The 23,368-nt window shown below is 34.4% G+C and overlaps 3 protein-coding genes across 6 annotated transcripts in view; 1 reads left to right on the forward strand and 2 right to left on the reverse strand.

Moving 5' to 3' along the window:
* The window catches only part of LOC105223659 (atlastin-like), a 96,687-nt gene that overhangs the window by 25,284 nt on the left and 48,035 nt on the right, over positions 1 to 23,368 (forward strand). The gene's annotated exons all lie outside the window — the stretch shown is intronic.
* Positions 1 to 23,368, reverse strand: part of LOC125776201 (atlastin-like) — a 44,913-nt gene that overhangs the window by 21,169 nt on the left and 376 nt on the right. Inside the window, exons 1-2 of one of the 4 annotated variants that reach the window (XM_049447178.1) lie at positions 4,230 to 4,389; positions 929 to 1,152 (exon numbers count right to left, since the gene is read on the reverse strand). The exons of 1 other annotated variant lie outside the window; for it this stretch is intronic. In XM_049447178.1, coding sequence (XP_049303135.1) covers positions 929 to 1,144 — 216 coding nt within the window. In that variant the 5' untranslated portion in view covers positions 1,145 to 1,152; positions 4,230 to 4,389. Of the gene's footprint in view, positions 1 to 928; positions 1,153 to 3,331; positions 3,366 to 4,229; positions 4,390 to 23,368 lie in introns of those variants that run through there. 2 more of the 4 variants (XM_049447179.1, XM_049447177.1) reach the window with 2 other exon arrangements.
* LOC125776203 (atlastin-like) lies at positions 12,407 to 23,176 on the reverse strand. The gene is made up of 12 exons (XM_049447182.1): positions 23,036 to 23,176; positions 18,535 to 18,758; positions 16,659 to 17,438; positions 16,311 to 16,583; positions 16,098 to 16,250; positions 15,917 to 16,033; positions 14,864 to 15,001; positions 14,674 to 14,790; positions 14,054 to 14,188; positions 13,861 to 13,980; positions 13,656 to 13,799; positions 12,407 to 12,706 (listed from the first exon to the last, which is right to left on the reverse strand). The coding sequence occupies exons 2-12, from the start codon at positions 18,748 to 18,750 to the stop codon at positions 12,497 to 12,499; spliced, it is 2,403 nt and encodes an 800-aa protein (XP_049303139.1). The 5' UTR covers positions 18,751 to 18,758; positions 23,036 to 23,176; the 3' UTR covers positions 12,407 to 12,496.

The raw sequence follows: 23,368 nt of genomic DNA on the forward strand, positions 1-23,368 counted from the left end.
CATAATCTACAAGACATTTTTTAACAACAATGGAAAGGATAAAATCGGGAATAACCGAACTCCGAAAAGGGGGGTATCCTAATTTGTATGGCCTAAGGCTGGGAAATATTTTAATGTCTTGGCAAAACTATATACTTTGTATCAGATTATTGAGAATATTTTCCATGAGGCAGTCCAGAATAGCGAATTTTTGATAGAGGCTAGTGTAGTTTATTGCCCGATTTCACCCATTTTTATCGCAAAAGTATAGTTAAAAGTTATAAAAAATATTTTCCGCATACTCATTTTTGACACCAGGGTACTTTGTTATTCGGAAAATGTACCATATAAATTGCTTTAAGATATCTCATAAATTGACTGGTATTTTCGGCAATAGACAGTCGAAGCCATTGTATAGGGTCAAAGCGGACTTGAAAAGCTATAATGAACATTTTAAGCTGAGAGCTGTCACACCTTCAAGGCACTATTTGCTCAAAGTATTATTCCACTATCTTTTGGTGTTTGGTTTATTTATGGCGACGTGAAAGAATCTGATGGAATTTATGGTATATAGAAAATAGGCGTGTTTATAGTTCAATTTCCTCCTTTTCAAATTGTAAGTTAAAGATGATATTGTTATGCAGCAAATTTGGTTAAAATTGGTTGAGTAATTTTTCAGATATAAGATTTCATTAGCAAAGCGAGCTAAGTCATTTTAGTCATGTCTGTCTGTTTGTCCTCAGTTTTCGACCTAGAATTTTGCAATCGTTCTTTACTCCCCAAAAAAGCTGCCCATGATAGGATCACTATTGATAGGATCAAGTTCTTTTGGATTCAATATAATTGACTAATCTTCATAATAGTGGAAGCATTTAAATTTTACATTATGATTGAAAGGTAAACCCCAAATTTATATTCTACTGTATTGTAGATGAAAGATAACACTTACTTTTGCGTACATGTAACGTAGAAAGAAATCCAAAAGAAAACTTTTCCCTTTGCGAAAAGCTCCGGCTACGGAAATCACAGATACTACGCGATCTTTTATTTTTTCGTCCATGAACATCTTATTTAATTCATCTTCATTTAATTGCAGAATGCAGCGAGAACTAGGCGAATCATCTTCTCCGCAAATGCTTATAATTTGCATTGGTTTTCCTTGCATTGTGAACACTGAAAATAAATAGCATTATATAATTTGTATTACATTGTAGAATGATCTTAACCTCAATGTTAAACGATCAAGCGATTTTGCTTTAAAGTGAAATGCATACATTCACACATTTTTATCACCCCACTCTCACTTATTGACGACTTAACCCCATCTTGATAAGAATTTTACAATTGGGGCTTGCGTCAACTGATCAAGTCAAAACAGTTAATCCCATAATTTTGCATAACAGAAAAAAACTATACAATTCTAGGGATTATGAATCTTTCGTTTTCGTTTTCGATCGACTGACGACCGGAACACATAGAACGCGACAGACTGTAAGCGACATCTGTCAAATATATAAAATATAGTTGTGCAGCTGCCTCAATAACTGTGTCCTTGACAGATGTCGCTTGCAGTCGTTCGCGCTCTATATGTTCCAGGCGTTATATCAAAGTAATTAACTTCTGCCGAACAGATTTTACAGGCAAAAGTAAAATTGAAAAAGAAATCATCAGTATTTTGTAAATAACGTAAAATTGTTTTCGTATTACGGGATGGCTCATCTTTTTCATACCCTTAATAGAGTATATTAGTTTTGCAACGAAGTTTGGAACACCTAAAAAGAAACGTCTGAGTCCCTATAAAAATTAATAAGTCAAAATTGATAAAATTGATATATTCGTCATTTTGCAAAGTTTTTGGTAATTGTCAAACCTGATTTTCGAAGAATATTTAAATAATAATTCGTGTGATTTAACGCAGTAAACAATTATTTTGCAGAGGAGCGTAGACTTATGGGGTTACATGGGTTTACAGGTTTCAAAAATAGACATCACCTCTACAATATTATTCTAAATTTTCAAGTAGATCCGAGTAATACTCGTAGTTTCGAAGATACAACCTTGAGAACTTGTGCGCTCGAGGCTAGCTAGGCTAAGTGCGCCGTCTTTAAACGCGTTTTTCTCGAAACTATGTTTTTGAAGTCGGTTGGCAAGATTTCTCGAGAACTACTCAACCGATCTTCATGAAATTTTACACAGGTCTTTGAGATAATTTTAAAAACAAAATCGTGAAATTTTCATTCTTTTGGAAAAATTGTCTGCCAAAAATTCAATTTTCAGCTTTTTTTCTTTGTCCAAGTTCTAAGTTAAGGTTTCTTGTAAGGAGTGATCCTGCCAACGCGGACGCATCTCTTTTTTCCGAGGGGTCACCGGAAATGGTGTCGCAATGGCCTAGTTTAAAATATCTTTCCCCAAAAATTTCAGTTTTTTTGTTGATAGTGTATGTTTGTAACAATAAATTTTTTTAATAAAATATTTAATTTTTATATGAAAAAAAAACGCTGTTTTTTTACCCATGCAACCCCTTATGAGGGACTGTCAATTTAAACCAATTTTGACAAGAATTTCACTTTGTGTCATCAAGTTAAAATCTATATTATTGTTTAAGTTGTGGGAAATGTTTTAAGAATCATTCGGAACAACCTACATGGTCTAAAACTGATTTTGAGCTAACGATTTTTAAAGTTGAAATTTTGTAGGGATTATATAATTTTGTTCGTCAGGATTTAAGATATCCGAATGCAATTTAATACGTAGATGCATTTTGATATTCTATTGATCATTTGTAGGAATCGGACAACTATATCGTATCCATATCATCAACGGATAATTCAGATTTTAGACCCATAATATCTTTGTCAAAGTTGTTCAGAATAATCTGAACTTTTTCCGCATACCTGTTTTTATAGAAAAAATTTACTCGTTCTAATGAACAGTGCCTTAGAGCTTATTTTATGCACGTGTAATTATGAAATGTGAAATGCAGTATTTTGACAACAATCGATCGGGTTCATGACGATTGACAGGATCTGTGGACTTATTAGATGTGAACAATTCCGTATTAGCTACGTCTGCACTTTTGCCGTTTAGGATCCCTTGTTTCTCAGCACTTTGGTGTAAGTTTTCTTTTAATATACACCCAATTCTTTTTTTACACGATTTCTTTTTACACGGATTTGAAGTTACACGGTTGAGACAAAAACTTATTTTTGTAAAAAAAAAATAATTTACTACGGTTTCAAAATCATTGTCTTGTAATTATGTTTGTTTTTACCACACTTAGCATCATTGCTGAAATGAACATACATATGTACATAGTAGTAACTGAGAAATCCCCTTATTCCATAACTCTTACCTACACATTTTGTTCGCATGATATTTACATGGCTGAAATGGATATCTCCAGCGATTACACCGACTTTAGTCCAGTTCAACAAACAAACAATTGCGCTTGTTGTCAAGAAGAGACGAATAATTTTATAGTTTTCAACATTTTTACGCGGATTTCGAAGTAAACATAGTTCTTTATTTCATCTTAAACGGTTTTCAGATGACATGGAACGTATCCCCCATTTTACTATAGGAAACGCCTTTTTTACACGGTTTTTTTGCACGGATTTCTGAGGAACGTATCTACCGTGTAAAAAAAAGTTGGATGTATTTAGTTACAACGGTCTCTCCATAATACACTTAACAAAGACCAATTTTGCAACGCCGGCTGCAGACATACATATGTATGTATGTATGTACATGCCCATGACACAACACTGCTACCTGAACTTCAACTCGCCGGCAAAAATTACTGCGTTCCAGAAGTTTTCGATAATAGCATTTTGTGCACATCACAATAACCCGATTACACATACATACATATGTACATACACATCCGCACTACCAAACTCTCTACCGTGCCAAGAAAGACGTCATCACGTTATCGCAATTTTTACTCAAGCTATCGCTTGCAATTCTTGATCGACTAACAATGACGTTAGTTAAGGCAAAAAAAAATACAGAAATATCTTTAAATAAACACATACCGATCAAAAACCGTGGCATATTGTTTATTACTTTTGCATAAATACTAAATTTGCGGCGGAGCCAAAAAACGGATACACATTATTTTAACAAGATCCCAGGGCGGAAATGGGAGAGTGAAAACGCGTGCACTGATAGTCTATTAACTCTTTCTTAGTTAATTTTTAGCCTGTTCCCCTTAACTAATCCCTTTATATACTTTCCCATTATATACTCACATGTTTTTATTTATATGTATACAAATATGAAGACTTCTAACTATTTCAGGTGCCAATAATACTTTACTTTTCTTAGTACCGATCCACTTTCCAATGTAGCGTAAAACAAACTGAATCGATTTAGAAGACGTGCGTGTGTACCTTTCGTTCAGTCTTCACGTTAGCGATACGATCACAATAGAATCTACTGATGATACGATGTTCAGCTAACAATTGCTTTAATTCGGGGATTTCCCGCATTAAAATTGTGATTATTGTGAATAATGGTGGTTTCTCGTATTTTTATTATTGTTATTGTGAATAGTACAAATTGTCTATCATAGAGAACATTCACGGCGCGGATATCGTAAAAATATTTTTGGCTAACTCGGTCGCGATGGTCCAGTTTCACCACTGCTACTCGGTCGCGATGGTCCAGTTTCACCACAGACAAATTATATATAGTTTCAGCACGAAAATAGCAGAATTGAGCATTTTCAGTGTTAAATGAGAAAAATAATGCCAGAGAACGTCTATCATAGAGAAGGTTCACGGCGCGAAGAGCGTAAAAATATTTTTTGCTAACTCGGTCGCGATGGTCCAGTTTCACCACATACAAATTATGAGCGTGTTTAACAGCGATTGAGTGGTTTTTTTAGAGTCTATGAGAATAACATGTTAAAGTAAATAAAAGAGAACCAATGCAGGGCAATATACATACAAGTGTATTTATATGCAGGTGATTTCTGGTAGGCGGAGAAGTTCCTGTATGCAAAATACATACATATGTATGACTTTTACTAAAGCTAACATATACAAATATGTACATATGTATGTTTTACGGGGGAAATTGCGCCAAAATGAAACATAATGAGGTTATTCTGCTTTTTGATTGGAAAAGTTTTTGTATAATATATACAAATAGTTATATTTTTTTCTACTAAAATTATGCTCAAAACAATATATTGCTCTAACAGACGTATGCTCGCTCTTTTGCTTATATTCTTATATGGATATATGCAAACATGTGTATTCGTATGAATTCTTTTTGTTCATATTAATGAATACATGTGCAATTGAATAAATTTGAATTTAATCACTTTTTCAAAGCAATATTCGTAGTTTATGTGAAAATAAAGCCTATTTTTTTAATTATATTTGTAATTGATATATTCATACTTATGTGTATACTTCATTACATATGTACATATTATTCAAAACTTATATTCACATGTATATTATCACTTATCAATAATAACATGTGCGCGCTGCTGATATGTACTTATGTGCATACATAAATATGTGCCTATGATATTGGCACACAAATAACGCATAAACAACATACATACTTATATGCGTTCACATGTAGATATGTCACCCGCAAAAACTACAAACATTGCTTTACAAAAACAACAATCGTTTGAAATAGCATCAGCAGCGTCACAAGTCAATATGGCAGCCAAATAGTCGCACGCATCTTTCGCATCTCCGTTGTCAAGATCAACCAATGGCCGAAACTGGCGTTTTGTCAAAGAGTCAAGTGCTGAACACATTGAGTGCGACAGACTGTTCTGTCAAATATTAGAATACACACGTTCTTAGGGACACAGTTATTGAGGCAGCTGCACAACTACATAACTGTGTCCATAAGAACGTGTGTATTTTAATATTTAACAGAATAGTCTGTCGCACTCAATGTGTTCAGCACTTGACTCTTTGACAAAACACCAGTTTCGGCCATTGGTTGATCTTGACAACGGAGATGCGAAAGATGACTTGTGACGCTGCTGATGCTATTTCAAACGATTGTTGTTTTTGTAAAGCAATGTTTGTAGTTTTTGCGGGTGACATATCTACATGTGAACGCATATAAGTATGTATGTTGTTTATGCGTTATTTGTGTGCCAATATCATAGGCACATATTTATGTATGCACATAAGTACATATCAGCAGAGCGCACATGTTATTATTGATAAGTGATAATATACATGTGAATATAAGTTTTGAATAATATGTACATACATATGTAATGAAGTATACACATAAGTATGAATATATCAATTACAAATATAATTAAAAAAATAGGCTTTATTTTCACATAAACTACGAATATTGCTTTGAAAAAGTGATTAAATTCAAATTTATTCAATTGCACATGTATTCATTAATATGAACAAAAAGAATTCATACGAATACACATGTTTGCATATATCCACATAAGAATATAAGCAAAAGAGCGAACATACGTCTGTTAGAGCAATATATTGTTTTGAGCATAATTTTAGTAGAAAAAAATCTAACTACTTGTATATAGTATACAAAAACTTTTCCAATCAAAAAGCAGAATAACCTCATTATCTTTCATTTTGGCGCCATTTCCCCGTAAAACATATGTACATATTTGTATATGTTAGCTTTAGAAAAAGTCATACATATGTATGTAGCATACAGGAACTTCTCCGCCTACCAGAAATCACCTGCATATAAATCAGTGGTCGGCATTTCATAGCAAAAATTTTGCAAATTAACTTCACACGTACGCTTACGCTCTATCGTTCAGTCGTTGTCGAGCCATCAACGAATTAACATCACGCAAGACCATAGCGCAAAACGAAATATGCCCTGCGAGAAATACTCTATGGTTCTAAATGCCTTTGACTGCCATGCAATGCCTTTTATGTTCCAAGTCTTTTAAAGATAATAGGGAATATATCCTCAAAAGACAATTTGTTAATTTTCATTATAGTATTAATTAATAATTAAAACTGCTTAATTTTAATTCCAATTTCTCACTAGGCTACTTTTTTTTCGTGCTCACCAAACACAGTGACAGATCCTCTCATGCCGACCACTGATATAAATACACTTGTATGTATATTGCCCTGCATTAGTTCTCTTTTATTTATTTTTGTTATTGCTCATAGACTCTAAAAACCGCTCAATCGCTGTTAAACACGCTCATAATTTGTATGTGGTGAAACTGGACCATCGCGACCGAGTTGGCAGTGGTGAAACTGGACCATCGCGACCGAGTTAGCCAAAAATATTTTTACGCTCTTCGCGCCGTGAACCTTCTCTATGATAGACGTTCTCTGTCGACACAAAGGAAACTATCAATACCCCGGTGTTCGATCGATGAGGGTTATTTTTTTTGAAGCGCGGCCGAAGGCCGCCAGTGCAGAAAGTAGTTCGACACAAAGGAATGTTATTTTTTATCTTTATTTATCAATTAACATAAGATACAAAAACCATTTGTACCATTTTCTTTATAAATGTTAAATAGAAAAATTGTTCATAATTTCTTTAAAACACATTATGTGGCAACACTGGTACTTGTAATGACATGTGAAGAAAAACAAAACAAAACAAAACAAAATAGGACTAAATTGCATGTACAATTGTGGAACTTTAAAGTGAAATATCTCGGAAACTATTAGTCTGAGGACGGTATATGTGTATACATTTTTTAATCCTGAGGACCTCCTCTATCCATTAGTACCATCAAATCGCGGCGCCGGAAAAACCGTAATCGTGCCGCAAAAAATGTAAATATGGCTGTGAATGAGCATAATCTGGACCCCACTATTCGGCATGGTTGCTTATTTGTTCGTAACATTTTTCTGTGGTGAACATTCATTAGCTTACCACAGTTAAAAAGAGGCATAAATAAAAAGCTTAATTTTTCATGTATTTGCTCATATTGTTCTCATCTTTAAGAATATATATTAAAATAAAACGATTTTCTTTTGAAAAATATATTAAAGTTTTATATATAACCAATATTTTGGGACAACTTTTCCATAAATTTTAAGAAAATAACACAATGCAACCATTTTCCGGTTAAAAGTTGGCCATCTTGGTTAAAAGTCGGCCATCTTGGATTCCAATAGAAACTCAACCCCGGACTACACTTGGCGTTTCTACAGTGGCACCTCTCAGCTGTGCCTTTGTTTACATAACATCAGCTGATTCGTTTGTTTTGCTTTTGTCTCGCAATGAATACAAGTAAACTGAAAGTGCTACCAGTAAACTTTGTTCATTACAAATATGTAGGAGGATGCCACCATGGTATATGCTGTCATGGATGCCATATAAAATAAATACTAAATACAGGGTTGCTAGAACTATTCATTTTTTGGTCTGTGTGCCAACCTGATTCTTTCTTGTGTTGAGTTGGGGTGAAAACAAATCAAATATGTTGTAAACAAATTTTACATTTTACTGTAAAATGGAAAGTAAAGCTTTAACATTTGAAGTTTCAAACAAACGTAATTGTGTAACTTTAATAATTTCAGCAGAAAAATGTATAAGCACTATAACGACGAATTGCACGGAGCCAAGCGAACGTACCAAAGAAGAACATGAAAATAAGACTAGCTTCACCAGCGAAAGGACTCAAAATTCTGGGATCTAGTGAATAGGAAGGATGCTAGATCTAACGTCAGGTAACCACCATTACAAGAATTAAATCCACGATATCCAAAAAATCTTTAAAGCATTTTGGAAAATCAATCATGGCATGGAGCCGAAATTTTGCCAATTTTTGTTTATCTCCATTCGGGTAGGAACACTTGTTCATGTTGAAGCAAAAGGACTGGCAGTATTTTCAGGGACATTTTAACAGAATATTTGAGTGGAAATTAAGCCGTTATTATATCACTGGATTGGATTTTTCAACAAATTAATGAGTCAAGGTCGTTAAGAAGCAAAAATACCCCAGATCAATGTATCCCACTGATTCGAATAAAGCACAAATGCCGCAGCAAACTGATTTTGCTCAAAAAATTCCCTAATAAAATACTAGACTAAATAAAGTTTCGAAATTTTTTATCTATTTTTATTTTGTTGCAGATGGGTTAGGAGTTAGAGAATTTTCGGGTCATAGAAGAAAAACATACAATTTTTTAAAAAGCTGTAAAATATAGATTTATAAACAGTTTTATTTATTATTTTGCACAAAGTAATTTTAATCTGTTTAATTTCGTTAGTCGTATTGAAATAGGAATTTAAAATTGGAAAGGAATGCTAACCAATTTTGTCAGCATTGATACTTACTTCCGTTTAGTTTGTTTGTTTGATTTCCGCTAAATTAAGCTAACTTCTGCATTTTTATTCAAGCTTCCTTCATTCACAGTAGCTCTTGAGACAACCTTTAGTAAAATGTTACCATATCTCTCAAAGATTTTAAAACAGTTTGACTATTATGAATGGCTCAATGACACATAACAGTCCAAAAAGCTTTTTTTTTTGTTTTTTAAAACAAACAATTTAAAATGAAACAAAACTGCTTAAATGGTAGAATATATGTAAATGGTATTATTATAAAACCAAGGGATTACTAAAATTGTATGGGTACGGAAACAAGCATTTCTCCACCAAAGAAGGAAACGTAATTTCCGCTAGTCAGGTTGACTCAGATTTAAATACTGTAATGAAGTGCTATCTATTTGATACCCTAATAAATAATAACAGTATAATGTATATTAGAAAGCGAAGTTAGTTCTTTCTCCACCTGGTCTTTCCAACGGAGTAGAGTTCTTCCTCTTTCTCTGCCTCCCAAGGCGGATATTGCGTAGAATTCGGAGGACATGATCTAGCCATCGTGGCCGTTGTCGTTAAACCAATAGACGAAATTATCTACGACTTGGAAGTTATGACAGTTAACAGTGACGTGGGAGCCAAGTCCATTGCGACGACTGTTTGTTTGATGACAGGAGGTATTTTGTCTTGCTCTCTTTTACTACCAGACCCATTTCGCTTCGCTTCCTTATCCATTCTGGAGAAAGCAGAAATAACGGCGAGGTTGTTGAGGCCAATGATATCAACGCCAGCAGCTGTACACTTTTGCAGCCTTGTCTGAAACCTCGTCTGGTATCGAACGACTTGGAGAAGTCTTTTGCGATCCTAACGCAACGGATCTTTTGGTATTGCTAAACGTCAAACAACGGCGCATAAAAGCAGCACCTTTTCGTGCTTATATACTGGCGCTGATTGTGCGGTCTCCCTTTTTCTCTGCTTATACCCTGGGCATCAGTCACTAGATCACTTCAGGGGATTCTACAAGTGTATGTTCGGGTTTTGAAACCTTCTGTTAGTCGTCGCATCTTTTCGTAGAATTTATCAATCTTTTCGTACTCACGCATTTCGGCCTCTCTATTTGTCTGCAAATGCGTCTCGCTTCCCTCTTTAAGTCTCGGTATCTACCCTATCTCGCGCGTGTTATGAACGATTGTAACGTTGTGAGATAGGCAGTCTGCTTTCTCTCCATTGCATCACAGCACTTCCAGTTGTTCTTTTGCTCTTTCCGAACACCAATTATTTCGTTTACAGCTTAAACTTTAACATTTGAACGTAAGGGGCTTGAAATGCCATCCCATCGTTCAGTTATACCGAGTTGCTGATGAGTTTTCTCAGAGAGCAGGAGTGCAAGCCGAGTAGAAAATCGTTCGGCTGTCTGTTGCGATTGCAGCTTTTTAACATCGAACATTTCTTGTGTTTGTTGTTATCTTGGCTGCAAAAAGGTAGTGGTTCGAGTCAATGTCTAAAACATGGGAGACGTGTCTTCCGTGTATCACAATATCATCGATCTGCTTGGTGGCTTTTTGATCCAGGGACAGCCAGGTAGCTTGATGAATTTTCTTATGCTGGAATCTAGTACTACAACTCCTCAACCCATTTGAGGATGTTTGCTCTTGGAGGCTGCATTTACCGACTGTTGTGCTAAAAATACCTTATTTGCCCACCCTGGCGTTAAAGTCGCCAAGCACGATTTTGATATCGTGGCGGAAGCAGCTCTCATAGGTGCGCTCTAAGCGCTCATAGAAGACATCTTTAACCAAAAAGAAATATATGTTTCGCGTTTCATCAAGCCATTAAGCTGAAAATTGGTCATCCACATAAAATTTCTTCTAGAATTAAGCCTTACAACAGACGAGTTGTATATAAAAACTGAAAATTGCAGCCGTAGAAATTCGTAATAATTCATATTACAAATAATACAATATTAAAGTGCTTTCTGGAGCTTTTCGAAATATTTTTAGAAAATAAAACCGTTTTCAATGATGCGTACTCGGGTAACCCATATTTACAAGTGATGTTAACAAAACAACAACTCTACTTCATAGTACTGGTGTACCGACAAATCCAGGGAATTATGGGCCAAACGAAAGTTTTAGTGCCGAAAACTTAAACTTATTCACTTGTGATGGCAAACAAAGAATACGAATTCGCGAAACGATTTGTGAAAAACTGCAGTGATGCAGACAAGGTATGGAGATGCATGCCGCCGAATAAAGTTGGGAACTTGGACATTGTCGTATATACACCTGTGTGTTCGTTCGGACGTTCCGACAAGCAATTTGCAAAGTTTCGCCATCAATTTGGGGCTTGATAGCGCCTGGTATCTCCAACAGGATAATGACCTAAAGCACACATCCTATAATGTCAAGAAGGGTTTACTTTATAGTGCACCTAAACAGTTCCATTCGCCCCACACTATCACCGGAACTTAAACCGACAGAACATTTGGTGGACGAAATAAAAACACAGAGAACTAAAGAATGTTTTGGTGCATGAGTGGAACCTAATAAAGGCTAAAACCCAAAAAAAATCGTATTTCCTATGAACAATCATTTGGGGTCAAAAATCAAATTTGGGTAAAAATTAAAATTTTCTTTAAAAAATGCCGTCATTTTTGCCAATCTTTTAATTTTTTTAACGTAGGAGAATACGGAGAGTACGGAGAATATCTTTTCGTTTAACGAGAATTTTTCGTTTTGAGGTTTCAACCACGGAGAAGGCCGCAATCACTGCGGCAGGGGTTTTTTTTTTTGCGCCGTCGGAGATCTCGTGTAACTAAAAAATATCAATTTTTTTAATTTTTTCGTTGGGTATTCTGAAGCATGTCTTCATATTTCAAAACAATTGAATCACTAGTTTTTTTTTTTTTTAATTCCCACAAATCGATGTCTTTTAATCTATCACACTAGGGTGTACCCCTCATGTGCATTTTTGTTAGAATACGTATAATTTTTTTGCACTCCGCTAATATATTTGTCATTTAAAAGATTTTGAAGCATTTCCTTTTACTGTAATCAAAAAGAGATTTTTGTTCTTATATGTACTATATACATATATAATATTTTACTAGCATATTCACTTTTTATAAATGAGCTTTGTTTTTAGTAAAAGAAAGAAATGTTGTTGGGTAGTACTTTTATCCTTAATATAAAGTTTAGAAAAATTCTTTATTTCACATTTTATATATTTTTTATACAATTTTTAAATTTTAGAGTGGAGGAGGAACTTTGAAAATAGCCACAAAACCCGCAACAGCTACCGTTAAAAGTACACCTTTTAGGCATTTTTTTAATTTTTCCACACCTTCCGCTCTTTCTTTGTACCATTCGTATACGGCTTCATCTTCGCGTTTCAATTCTTCCAGATATTCTTCATAAATTCCTTTGTTAAACAGTGCGACGTCTTCAAGATTTTTATACTTTATGTAATAAGAAAAAGAAAGGCAAGTATTAAACAAGGGCTAAGTTCGGGTTTAACCGAACATTTTATACTCTCGCAATTTGCATAGGCTAAAGTGCGGGAAATTCACTGAGGTGCTAAAAAAATTTTATATTAAAATATAGTATTTGGGGGTACTATAGACTCGATTTTATCTATTTTAGCCAATGCCACACAATTAACATGCCACATACTAATAAAATGGTCCCTGCCTTTCAATTAGGTACCTCACATACCATATCATCACCAATCTATATGGAGTACAGTCAGCCGGATGTTCGAAAATTCTAACTGTAGTTATACTATATATGGGCTAGGTCAAGTTTTCATCCAATTTTATCCATTTCAGGCACAAAGGTACACTGTTATGAGTAAAACAATCTTTCTCGTTTTCATTGAGATAACTCACAATTGGGTGATATATGCGGTATAACATCAGTCGGAAGTTCAAAAATCTTTATATTAAGTAAATTAAGGGAAGTATTGACCCGATTCAACCCATTTTAGACTTTCATACATATTATGATGGGAAAAGGTTCTCTACGAATGTCAATTATATATATGACATTCATTAGCCGATTTGTTCAGTAAAAAGTCAACTAAAGGCACTCTTGTCCTCGTAGTTTTGGTTCGCTTTGCACAATTTTCTGTCATAAGGTGGCACACTTCGAAGGCACAATTCGTAACTTACGTTTATCCCGCTACATTAATTGCTTCTAGATTTGTATAATGGAAAGGAAAGAATCAGACGGAATTTATAATTGTGTTATATGAGAAGTAGCCGTGGTTTTAATCCGATTTCGCCCACTGTATTATACGATTGTTAAGATAATGCTATGTACCGAATTTGTCCTTAGATATGTGGTTGCAACTTGAGGTGATTTTGCGAGAGCATAAAAATGTTAAATATTTATCAGAGTAAAACTTACCAAGTCACACGCTTCTTTTAAAGCTGTATTGTAAGTACTGTGAACGTCATCAACTGAAGCAAGCACGCCGATTTCCTCAAGAGATTTCAATATAACTTTTTTCGCTTCTTTCTTCTTCAATATGCATTTTTCCTTGAACTGAAGCTAAAGAAAGGTGCATATTTTCCCTGGTTAGATATTCAATTGTACATACATACATACATACCAAACACATGTCATTTTGCGATCCATAATACTCGAAAAGTTCTTCAATTTCTCCAACCAGTTGTTGGCGCTTTTCGTTTATAGAATCTTCCGAATTCCCGTCAGTTGGTAAAGCTTCAAACTGCAGCAAGTGCAAAACATATTATATAAACATATTTATGTTAAACTAATTATACTGTATCAAAGTTCAGTACCTCTTCAAGAGTCTTCATTTTAACCTCCTCGTGTTTAGATAAGAGGTTATCATTTGTTAATACACTTTTGCAAGCATCCTTCATTAAGCCTTCATAACTCATCTTTAACCGTGTCAATTGTAGTTCTAAAAATTCCTATAAAGGATTTTATACAAAAATGATGGTATAATGAAGCAAGTTATTATTTTTTTACATATACAAGTAGAAATATGTTAATCTGAAAATAACATAAATTTCTGATGGACCGTGTGTTCCCTAGCTCTCAACAAAAGTCAGCGGCATTTTATTTGCATCGGCAAATGCCAACATTAATAACTGCACTTCTTTATTGTTGTGATTTTTTCTTCCAGCTAGGCGCACAAAGGCATTGACGTTATTTTAAAAGAAACATGTTTTTTGAAACATTTTTTGTATGTATATAATAAAATGTTTTTTCCGTTATTAATGAAGCTAAATAATCAATTAACATTTCCTCAACAAGATCAATAAATATTTCGTGTTATAACTATTTAACTTATAAGGCCCTCGCTCCGTTTAATTATCTGAAAATTCTAATCAGTCATTTATTCCGCCTTACTTGACTCCAAGTTTTAATTATTTTAGAACATTGTTTATACTACCTCTTTTTTTGCGCTCCGCTCCTTGTAAGAATTAAAGGTTTTTTCAATATATGTAATTAGCTCCTTTTCATATTCGTTAAAGAAACTTTCCGCGCCAATTTGCGATGCTCCACGAAACTGAAAGTAATCAGGGAAATTTATTTGCATGGACGCTTCTCAAATTTAATTTTAATTTTTGATTTTTATGTACCATTTCCAAAGCTTGATGCTTTGCGTCTGCATGTGTTGTATTCAAGGCTTCTATGGATTGTTCCGTATTGTTCATGAGTTCTTTGTATAACTTCTTCGCTTCGGCACACTCCGCAGTAATATTGGCTTTGATCAAATCCTATAGAGAAGAAATGCATAAATGTGTGTATATGTCAGGTATTATAATACTCTTATGTTGAGGCAAATTTCCTTAAGGGGTTATATCCACTTGTGAAATTCAAAAACGATTTTTATCCAATAAATGTATTTGAAAAGTTGATAAGGCAATAGTTTCCGATTGACTTAGAACTTTTCATACCACCTCACAGATATATTTGATGGGTAATGATAGCAATGATATCTGTTCCCACCACAGTCGGGTCTACGTAACCGGAGCGGACCCGGATATTTATCGGACTGTCAACTCGGCAGAATTCCGCCGCTACAACAACAACAACATGGGCGATGATGGAAGTAAAAATATTTTTGATAACAATTGCGATGTTTTAAGTCACTTTGAAGTGTAAATTTTGTCGTAAAACGCGATTTTTTCTTTTGAGAAACCGGCATTTTGTCAAATTCAAAATTTTGACTAATACTTCAAACCAATACTTGTATTCTTCTGTTGTAATAATAATAATTTTTTGTTTTGGAATTTGAGATCATTTTAAGCAGGAAAAATTTTCTCACTGTCAGATGCTGCTGGAGATCGATTACGGGATCAAAGGAAGTTCATTTAAAGCTATAAATTAAATTTGAATTTCTTTTATTTATTAATTAAATCAAATGTACTTTAAAAAAAAACGACAAATAAAAAAATCGCGTAGTGTCTACGCAAAGGGAAAAGCTTTTTTTTGGATTTTGTTCTACGTTACATGTATGCCAAAGTAAGTCTTATATTTAATCAATTAAAATTAAAAATTAAGTTTTGGGATTATATTTCACGAAAAAAGCCCATGTTTTCTTGCAAGTGGACATAACCCTTAATATAAAATATAAAAAGCACAGAAATATAACGGTTACGGCTATTAAGCTGTGTTTTTGTGCTACCTACCAGTTTTATATCATTTTGTTGCCTGTATTTGATGAATTGTTTTTCAATAGCCTCTTGAAGCTGCTCACGTATCTGTTTATGAATTACCGCTGTACTGTTCCATAGACACGAATCAAACTGCAAAACCATATTTTGGAAAATTTATAAAATGTTAACGCAATTTATGCACCCTTGTATTTACCTGTTTTAGTATATCCACTTTTACAGCTTCCATCTTGCAGTTAAACTCATTTGTAGGTGTATATGCATTCCCTATAAGCAATTCATCCATAAAATTCTGAAAATCTATAATGCATTTAAACATATGGTTTAAATAATTGTTTTGGGCATGAACCTAAGAGGAAATAATAATAGCTTATAATATTTGTATTAATGAACTGTGATAGAATTTTACCAATTTAGCTTCGTTGAGCTTGCGGAAATGTTGAAATCTCGACGAGCAATAGCTTTTAATTTTTTTGCGATATTTCACCAAAAAATAAGCTTTGCCCAACAATGGTTTGTCTTTATAAGACGAAATTGTTTGCTTTTCAAACTCCTCATGCTGTCTCTTTAGTTCTTCTTCCGGAATATATGGTTTGTCGGGACTGGTTAATTCTGTCATTTTGCTCTCGTATAATTCTTCGGCGTTTGTAGCATGGATTTGATTATTTGCCTCTGCAGTAGCCTTCAGAAGAAAATGTACGTGCAATAAGTTTATAATTTCTTGGCATCTTTTTATAAAATACTTATAAATATGTACCTTAAAAATTGTTGTAGGCTCTGGGAACTCCTTGCTGTTGAATGATTCAAAATATAACCGAATGTAGGTCAGGAGATGATCGACTTTTAGTTTCTCCCCGTTTATTTCTTTGATAATTAAATTTTCTGGTGCCAAAATTAGGGGAATGAAGTCGCGTAAGTGTTTCTTAAACTCGGCACGCAGATCTTTTAAACAACCGCAAAAATCGTCTTCTTCGATAGCAAAACCGGGATGTGGCATCAAATAACAGTCAATTTCGTTGAAATTAGTTTTCACATTCTCACATAGTTGTTCATTCTCCTCCGGTCTTTTGTCTTTCCGAATTAATGTTTGCTCAAGTAATTGTTTACCACCGAGCGCTCCGAATGGAGCCTCATCTCTATGGGCCCAGTCGCGTATTAAAAATTGTAATTTTTGAAACGGTTTTTTCCCCGTATTCTCCATAGCAATACGCGCATACTCGGTGAATAACTGCAAATGCTGTAGATCGTCCTTTTGTATATTAGATTGAATATTGAAAATTTGAACTGAAGATATCATTGTGCTCAATGCAAAAACATTGGCACAGTCCTTCATGGTACTGTCGCAATCGAAAGTGCCCTGCGTGTCCATTAAAATTATTGCAACTTTTTCTCCGTTTGGATGGTCATATAGGAAGATATCAGACCATATTAAAATTCCAGTAGTATCGCGTTGCGAACCGCCTCGCCATGAAAACCCTTTAAGTGGTGCATTCTCATCGCCGAGCCAATCTTTTTCACTCAAGTTATTATGACCGTACTGAAATGAGTTTCGAAAGCATTAAAATGTGTATATTAATTATTGTTTTCTAAGATTTGATTTTTCTTTCATGAAAAGTGTTGAAATAAAAGAGCAAAACCAAAGAAGATACCCTTAAAGTCTCAACTTAGATGTTCGTTTGATTCGTATTGGTCGGTGGTCGGTCTCGCCAGGTTCTTGTTAATAACGAAATTGATATCCATAATCTACAAGACATTTTTTAACAGCAATGGAAAGGATAAAATCTGGTATAACCGAACTCTGAAAAGGGGAGTATCCTAATTTGTAAGGCCTAAGGCTGGGAAATATTTTAATCTTGGCAAAACTATATACTTTGTATCAGATTACTGAGAATATTTTCCATGAGGCAGTCCAGAATAGCGAAAATCATTAGATTTTGTATAGAGGCTAGGGTAGTTCATTGCCCGATTTCACCCATTTTTATCGCAAAAGTATAGTTAAAAGTTATAAAAAATATTTTCCGCATACTCATTTTTGACTCCAGGGTACTTTGTTATTCGGAAAATATACCATATAAATTGCTTTAAGATATCTCATAAATTGACTGGTATTTTCGGCAATAGACAGTCGAAGCCATTGTATAAGGTCAAAGCGGACTTAAAAAGCTATAATGAACATTTTAAGCTGAGAGCTGTCACACCTTAAATTCACTATTTGCTCGATGCTTTACTCCACTATCTTGGTTATTTATGGCGACGTGAAAGAATCCGCTGGAATTTATGGAATATGGAAAATAGGCGTGCCTGTTCAATTTCCTCCTTTTCAAATTGTAAGTTAAAGATGATATTGTTATGCAGCAAATTTGGTTAAAATTGGTTAGGTCATTCGTCAGATATGAGATTTCATTAGCATGACGAGATAAGTCATTTTAGTCATGTCTGTCTGTTTGTCCTCAGTTTTCGACCTAGAATTTTGCAATCGTTCTCGGATCACTATTGATAGGATCAAGTTCTTTTGGATTCAATATAATTGACTAATCTTCATAATAGTGGAAGCATTTAAATTTTACATTATGATTGAAAGGTAAACCCCAAATTTATATTCTACTGTATTGTAGATGAAAGATAACACTTACTTTGGCGTACATGTAACGTAGACAGAAATCCAAAAGAAAACTTTTCCCTTTTCGAAAAGCTCCGGCCACTGAAATCACAGATACTACGCGATCTTTTATTTTTTCGTCCATGAACATCTTATTTAATTCTTCTTCATTTAATTGCAGAATGCAGCGAGATCTAGACGAATCATCTTCTCCGCAAATGCTTATAATTTGCATTGGTTTTCCTTGCATTGTGAACACTGAAAATAAATAGCATTATATAATTTGTATTACATTGTAGAATGATCTTAACCTCAATGTTAAACGATCAAGCGATTTTGCTTTAAAGTGAAATGCATACATTCACACATTTTTATCACCCCACTCTCACTTATTGACGACTTAACCCCATCTTGATAAGAATTTTACAATTGGGGCTTGCGTCAACTGATCAAGTCAAAACAATTTATCCCATAATTTTGCATAACAGAAAAAAAACTATACAATTCTAGGGATTATGAGTCTTTCGTTGTCGTTTTCGATGGACTCACGACCGGAACACATAGAACGCGACAGACTGTAAGCGACATCTGTCAAATATATAAAATATAGTTGCGCAGCTGCCTCAATAGCTGTGTCCTTGACAGGTGTCGTTTGCAGTCGTTCGCGCTCTATATGTTCCAGGCGTGATATTAAAGTAATTAACTTCTGCCGAACAGATTTTACATCATCAGTATTTTGTAAATAAAAGTTTTCGTATTACGGGATGGCCTTTCTAGGCTCATCTTTTTCATACCCTTAATAGAGTATATTAGTTTTGCAACGAAGTTTGGAACACCTAAAAAGAAACGTCTGAGTCCCTATAAAAATTAATAAGTCAAAATTGATATATTCGTCATTTTGCAAAGTTTTTGGTAATTGTCAAACCTGATTTTCGAAGAATATTTAAATAATAATTCGTGTGATTTAACGCAGTAAACAATTATTTTGCAGAGGAGCGTAGACTTATGGGGTTACATGGGTTTACAGGTTTCAAAAATAGACATCACCTCTACAATATTACCATAAATTTTCAAGTAGATCCGAGTAATACTCGTAGTTTCGAAGATACAGCCTTGACAACATGTGCGCTCGAGGCTAGCTAGGCTAAATTCGCCGTCTTTAAACGCGTTTTTCGAAACTGTGTTTTTGAAGTCGGTTGGCAAGATTTCTCGAGAACTTTACTTTACTGGCGAGGACACCGCTTACGCGATTATAGCATTCTATTCTCGAGAACTACTCAACCGATTTTCATGAAATTTCACACAGGTTTTTGAGATAATACTAAAAAAAAAATCGTGAAAATTTCATTTTTTTGGAGAAATTGTCTGCCAAAAATTCAATTTTCATTTTTTTCTTTGTCCAAGTTCTAAGTTAAGGTTTCGTGTAAGGAGTGATCCTGCCAACGCGGACGCATCTATTTTCCGAGGGGTCACCGGAAATGGTGTCGCAATGGCCAAGTTTAAAATATCTTTCCCCAAAAATTTCAGTTCTTTGTTGATAGTGTATGTTTGTAACAATAAATTTTTTTAAAAAAATATTTAATTTTTGATACGAAAAAAACGCTGTTTTTTACCCGAAGTAACCCCTTATGAGGGCTGTCAATTTAAACCAATTTTGACAAGAATTTCACTTTGTGTCATCAAGTTAAAATCTCTATTATTGTTTAAGTTGTGGAAAATGTTTTAAGAATCATTCGGAACAACCTACATGGTCTAAAATAGGTTTTGAGCTAACGATTTTTAAAGTTGAAATTTTGTAGGGATTATATAATTTTGTTCGTCAGGATTTAAGATATCCGAATGAAATTTAATACGTGGATGCATTTTGATATTCTATTGATCATTTGTAGGAATCGGACAACTATATCATATCTATATCATCAACGGATAATTCAGATTTTAGACCCATAATATCTTTGTCAAAGTTGTTCAGAATAATCTGAACTTTTTCCGCATACATGATTTTATAGAAAAAATGCACTCCTTCTAATGTACAGTGCCTCACAGCTTATTTTATGCAAGTGTAATTATGAAATGTGAAATGCAGTATTTTGACAGAAATCGATCGGGTTCATGATCTGTGGACTTATTAGATGTGAACATTCCGTATTAGCTACGTCTGCACTTTTGCCGTTTAGGATCCCTTGTTTCTCAGCACTTTGGTGTAAGTTTTCTAACTGAGAAATCCCCTTATTCCATAACTCTTACCTACACATTTTGTTCGCATGATATTTACATTGCTGAAATGGATATCTCCAGCGATTACACCAACTTTAGTCCAGTTCAACAAACAATTGCGCTTGTTATCAAGAAGCGACGAATAATTATGAAGCAATGTAAATATTTCTTCCTTATTTCTATTCTAATTTTTCTGTTCTTAGTTCTGGATTAACAGATTTCTTTAGTTTTTTGCTTAATATACCAATTTTTCACTTGTATGAATTATGTATTTTAAGTTTTAATGCTCAATAAAATGCCATATGAACATACAATTTGTATGTATATCTGAAATTGTATAGTTTTCAACATTTTTTCACGGTTTTTCGAAGTAAATATAGCTATTTATTTCATCTTACACGATTTTCAGATGACATGGAACGTATCCCCCATTTTACTATAGGAAACGCCTCTTAGTTTACACGGTTTTTTTGCACGGATTTCTGAGGAACGTATCTACCGTGTAAAAAAGAGTTGAGTGTATTTAGTTACAATGGTCTCTTCATAATACACTTAACAAAGACCAAATTTGTACATACATATGTACGTACCAGAGACCTGCATTGAGTATGATCGATACGGTTTGATCAGCCACGCTCAAAACGGTCAAGCTCAGCCAGAGAACATAAAACATGTTTTATGTTCTCTGGCTCAGCATAGCGGTTCGCTACAAAATTGTTCGATCGAGTTTCGTGCTCAAAACGAAGGAGTTCGATAAGTTGATTTGATTGCCTTGTATAGAAAAAGACGATCAAGTCCAACGATGCACGAGAATTCAGACATCGATCAACTGTGCGTTTGAATTGATTGTGATTGAACCAATCAGATCGAGAATTGCCCTGCGAATATGTACATATGTATGTGCATAGTTTGTATGTACATATTTGTGTGTTTTAACGGAAACAAGTTGCGATGCATAAAATTAACCAAAACATTACTGCATATATTTCTTCATTTCTAACGCTTAAAACTAAAATTCAATTAATGCTTAAAATTAATGAACAAAGATAATGCTTAGGGAACACAAATTTATAATTTAAAGCACTTCTTCATTGAGATCCACAAAAACTTAAAATTAAAAAAAGGTTTATTTTTTGGTTTCAATCTTAATCGCTAAAACTTTTATAAAATGAATTTAAAAAAAATAAGCTTTCAACTGAACATGATCCGAGCCTATTTCTTTTTTCAGTTATAATATTTTCAGCTTAAGAAAAAGAACGCTCATCGACTGCGCTGCTGGCAGGAACCAGCCGGTATGACCAAACGGTATGATTGTGATCGATCGGAATGCAAGCAGCATTCTCGAACACTCTTTGCTGCTCACACAAGGCTTTCGAGCGAGAAAAATCATGACGAAACAAGCAACAGTGATTGGAACTGAATGCTCGCTTTGAGCACGCTCGCTTACGATCATTTATTTTTGTTGAAGCAAAGTTTTCCGTCACAAAAAATCTGAGTCAATGATCGGGTATGATTGAAAAAATTGTGATCGTTGCAGCTCTCTGGTACATACATATGTACATGCCCATGCCTTAACACTGCCACCACCATGTTTGCTAGTTGTGTACCAAAAAAGTTTAACTTCAACTCGTCGGCAAAAACTACTGTGTTCCAGAATTCAAATTCTTGGATTCCAGCTTCCTCGCAAAGGCATCTCTGCTTAGTTGGTTTGGCCTTCAGCCTTTTGGCCAGTGAAGTCATGTGCACAAAGACTTCTTCGTATTTCTCTTTGTTTGCTATATTAATAAAGTATTGCAGAATATATGTAGTATACTAATACTCATAAACTTTTTTTACAATTTTCGTTATTTTTCATTTTATGGCAATATAAATCATAACTTTGTTTGCAGATAATGGCATTTTGTGCACGTCACAATAACCCGATTACACATACATATGTACATATCCGCAAAACCCTATCATCACGTTATCTCAATTTTTACTCAAGCTATCGCTTGCAGTTCTTCGACTAACAATAACGCTAGTTAAGACAAAAGAAATACCGAAATTTCTTTAAATAGGCACATACCGATCAAAAACCGTAGTATACGAGTATCGTTTATCACTAATTACATACATACATACATACATAAATACTAAATTAGCGGCGCAGGCAACACCCTTTTTTAAAAAGCTTCGAATAACGACCCAAAAAACGGATACACATTATTTTAACATGATCCTAGGGCGGAAATGGGAGAGTGAAAACGCGTACCCTTTCTTGGTTAATTATTAGCCTTGTTCCCCTTAACTAAAAATGTATCCCATTATATACTTACATGTTTTTAATTATATGTATACAAATATGAAGACTTCTAACTTTTTCAGGTGCCAATAGTACTTCACTTTTCTTAGTGGCGATCCACTTTCCAATGCAGCGTAAAACAAACTGAATCGATTTGCTTGACGCTGTGCAATATGTACCTTTTGTTCAGTCTTCACGTTAGCGATACGATCACAGTAGAATCTACCGATGATACGATGTTCAGCTACTAATTGCTTTAATTCGGGGGTTTCCCGCATTAAAATTGTGGTTATTGTGAATATTTCATTTTGTTTTAAAATGTATGCGTATGTGGTGGTTTCTCGTATTTTTATTATTGTTATTGTGA

The sequence above is a fragment of the Bactrocera dorsalis genome, chromosome 2, assembly GCF_023373825.1.
Source record: "Bactrocera dorsalis isolate Fly_Bdor chromosome 2, ASM2337382v1, whole genome shotgun sequence".
NCBI lineage: Eukaryota > Metazoa > Arthropoda > Insecta > Diptera > Tephritidae > Bactrocera > Bactrocera dorsalis.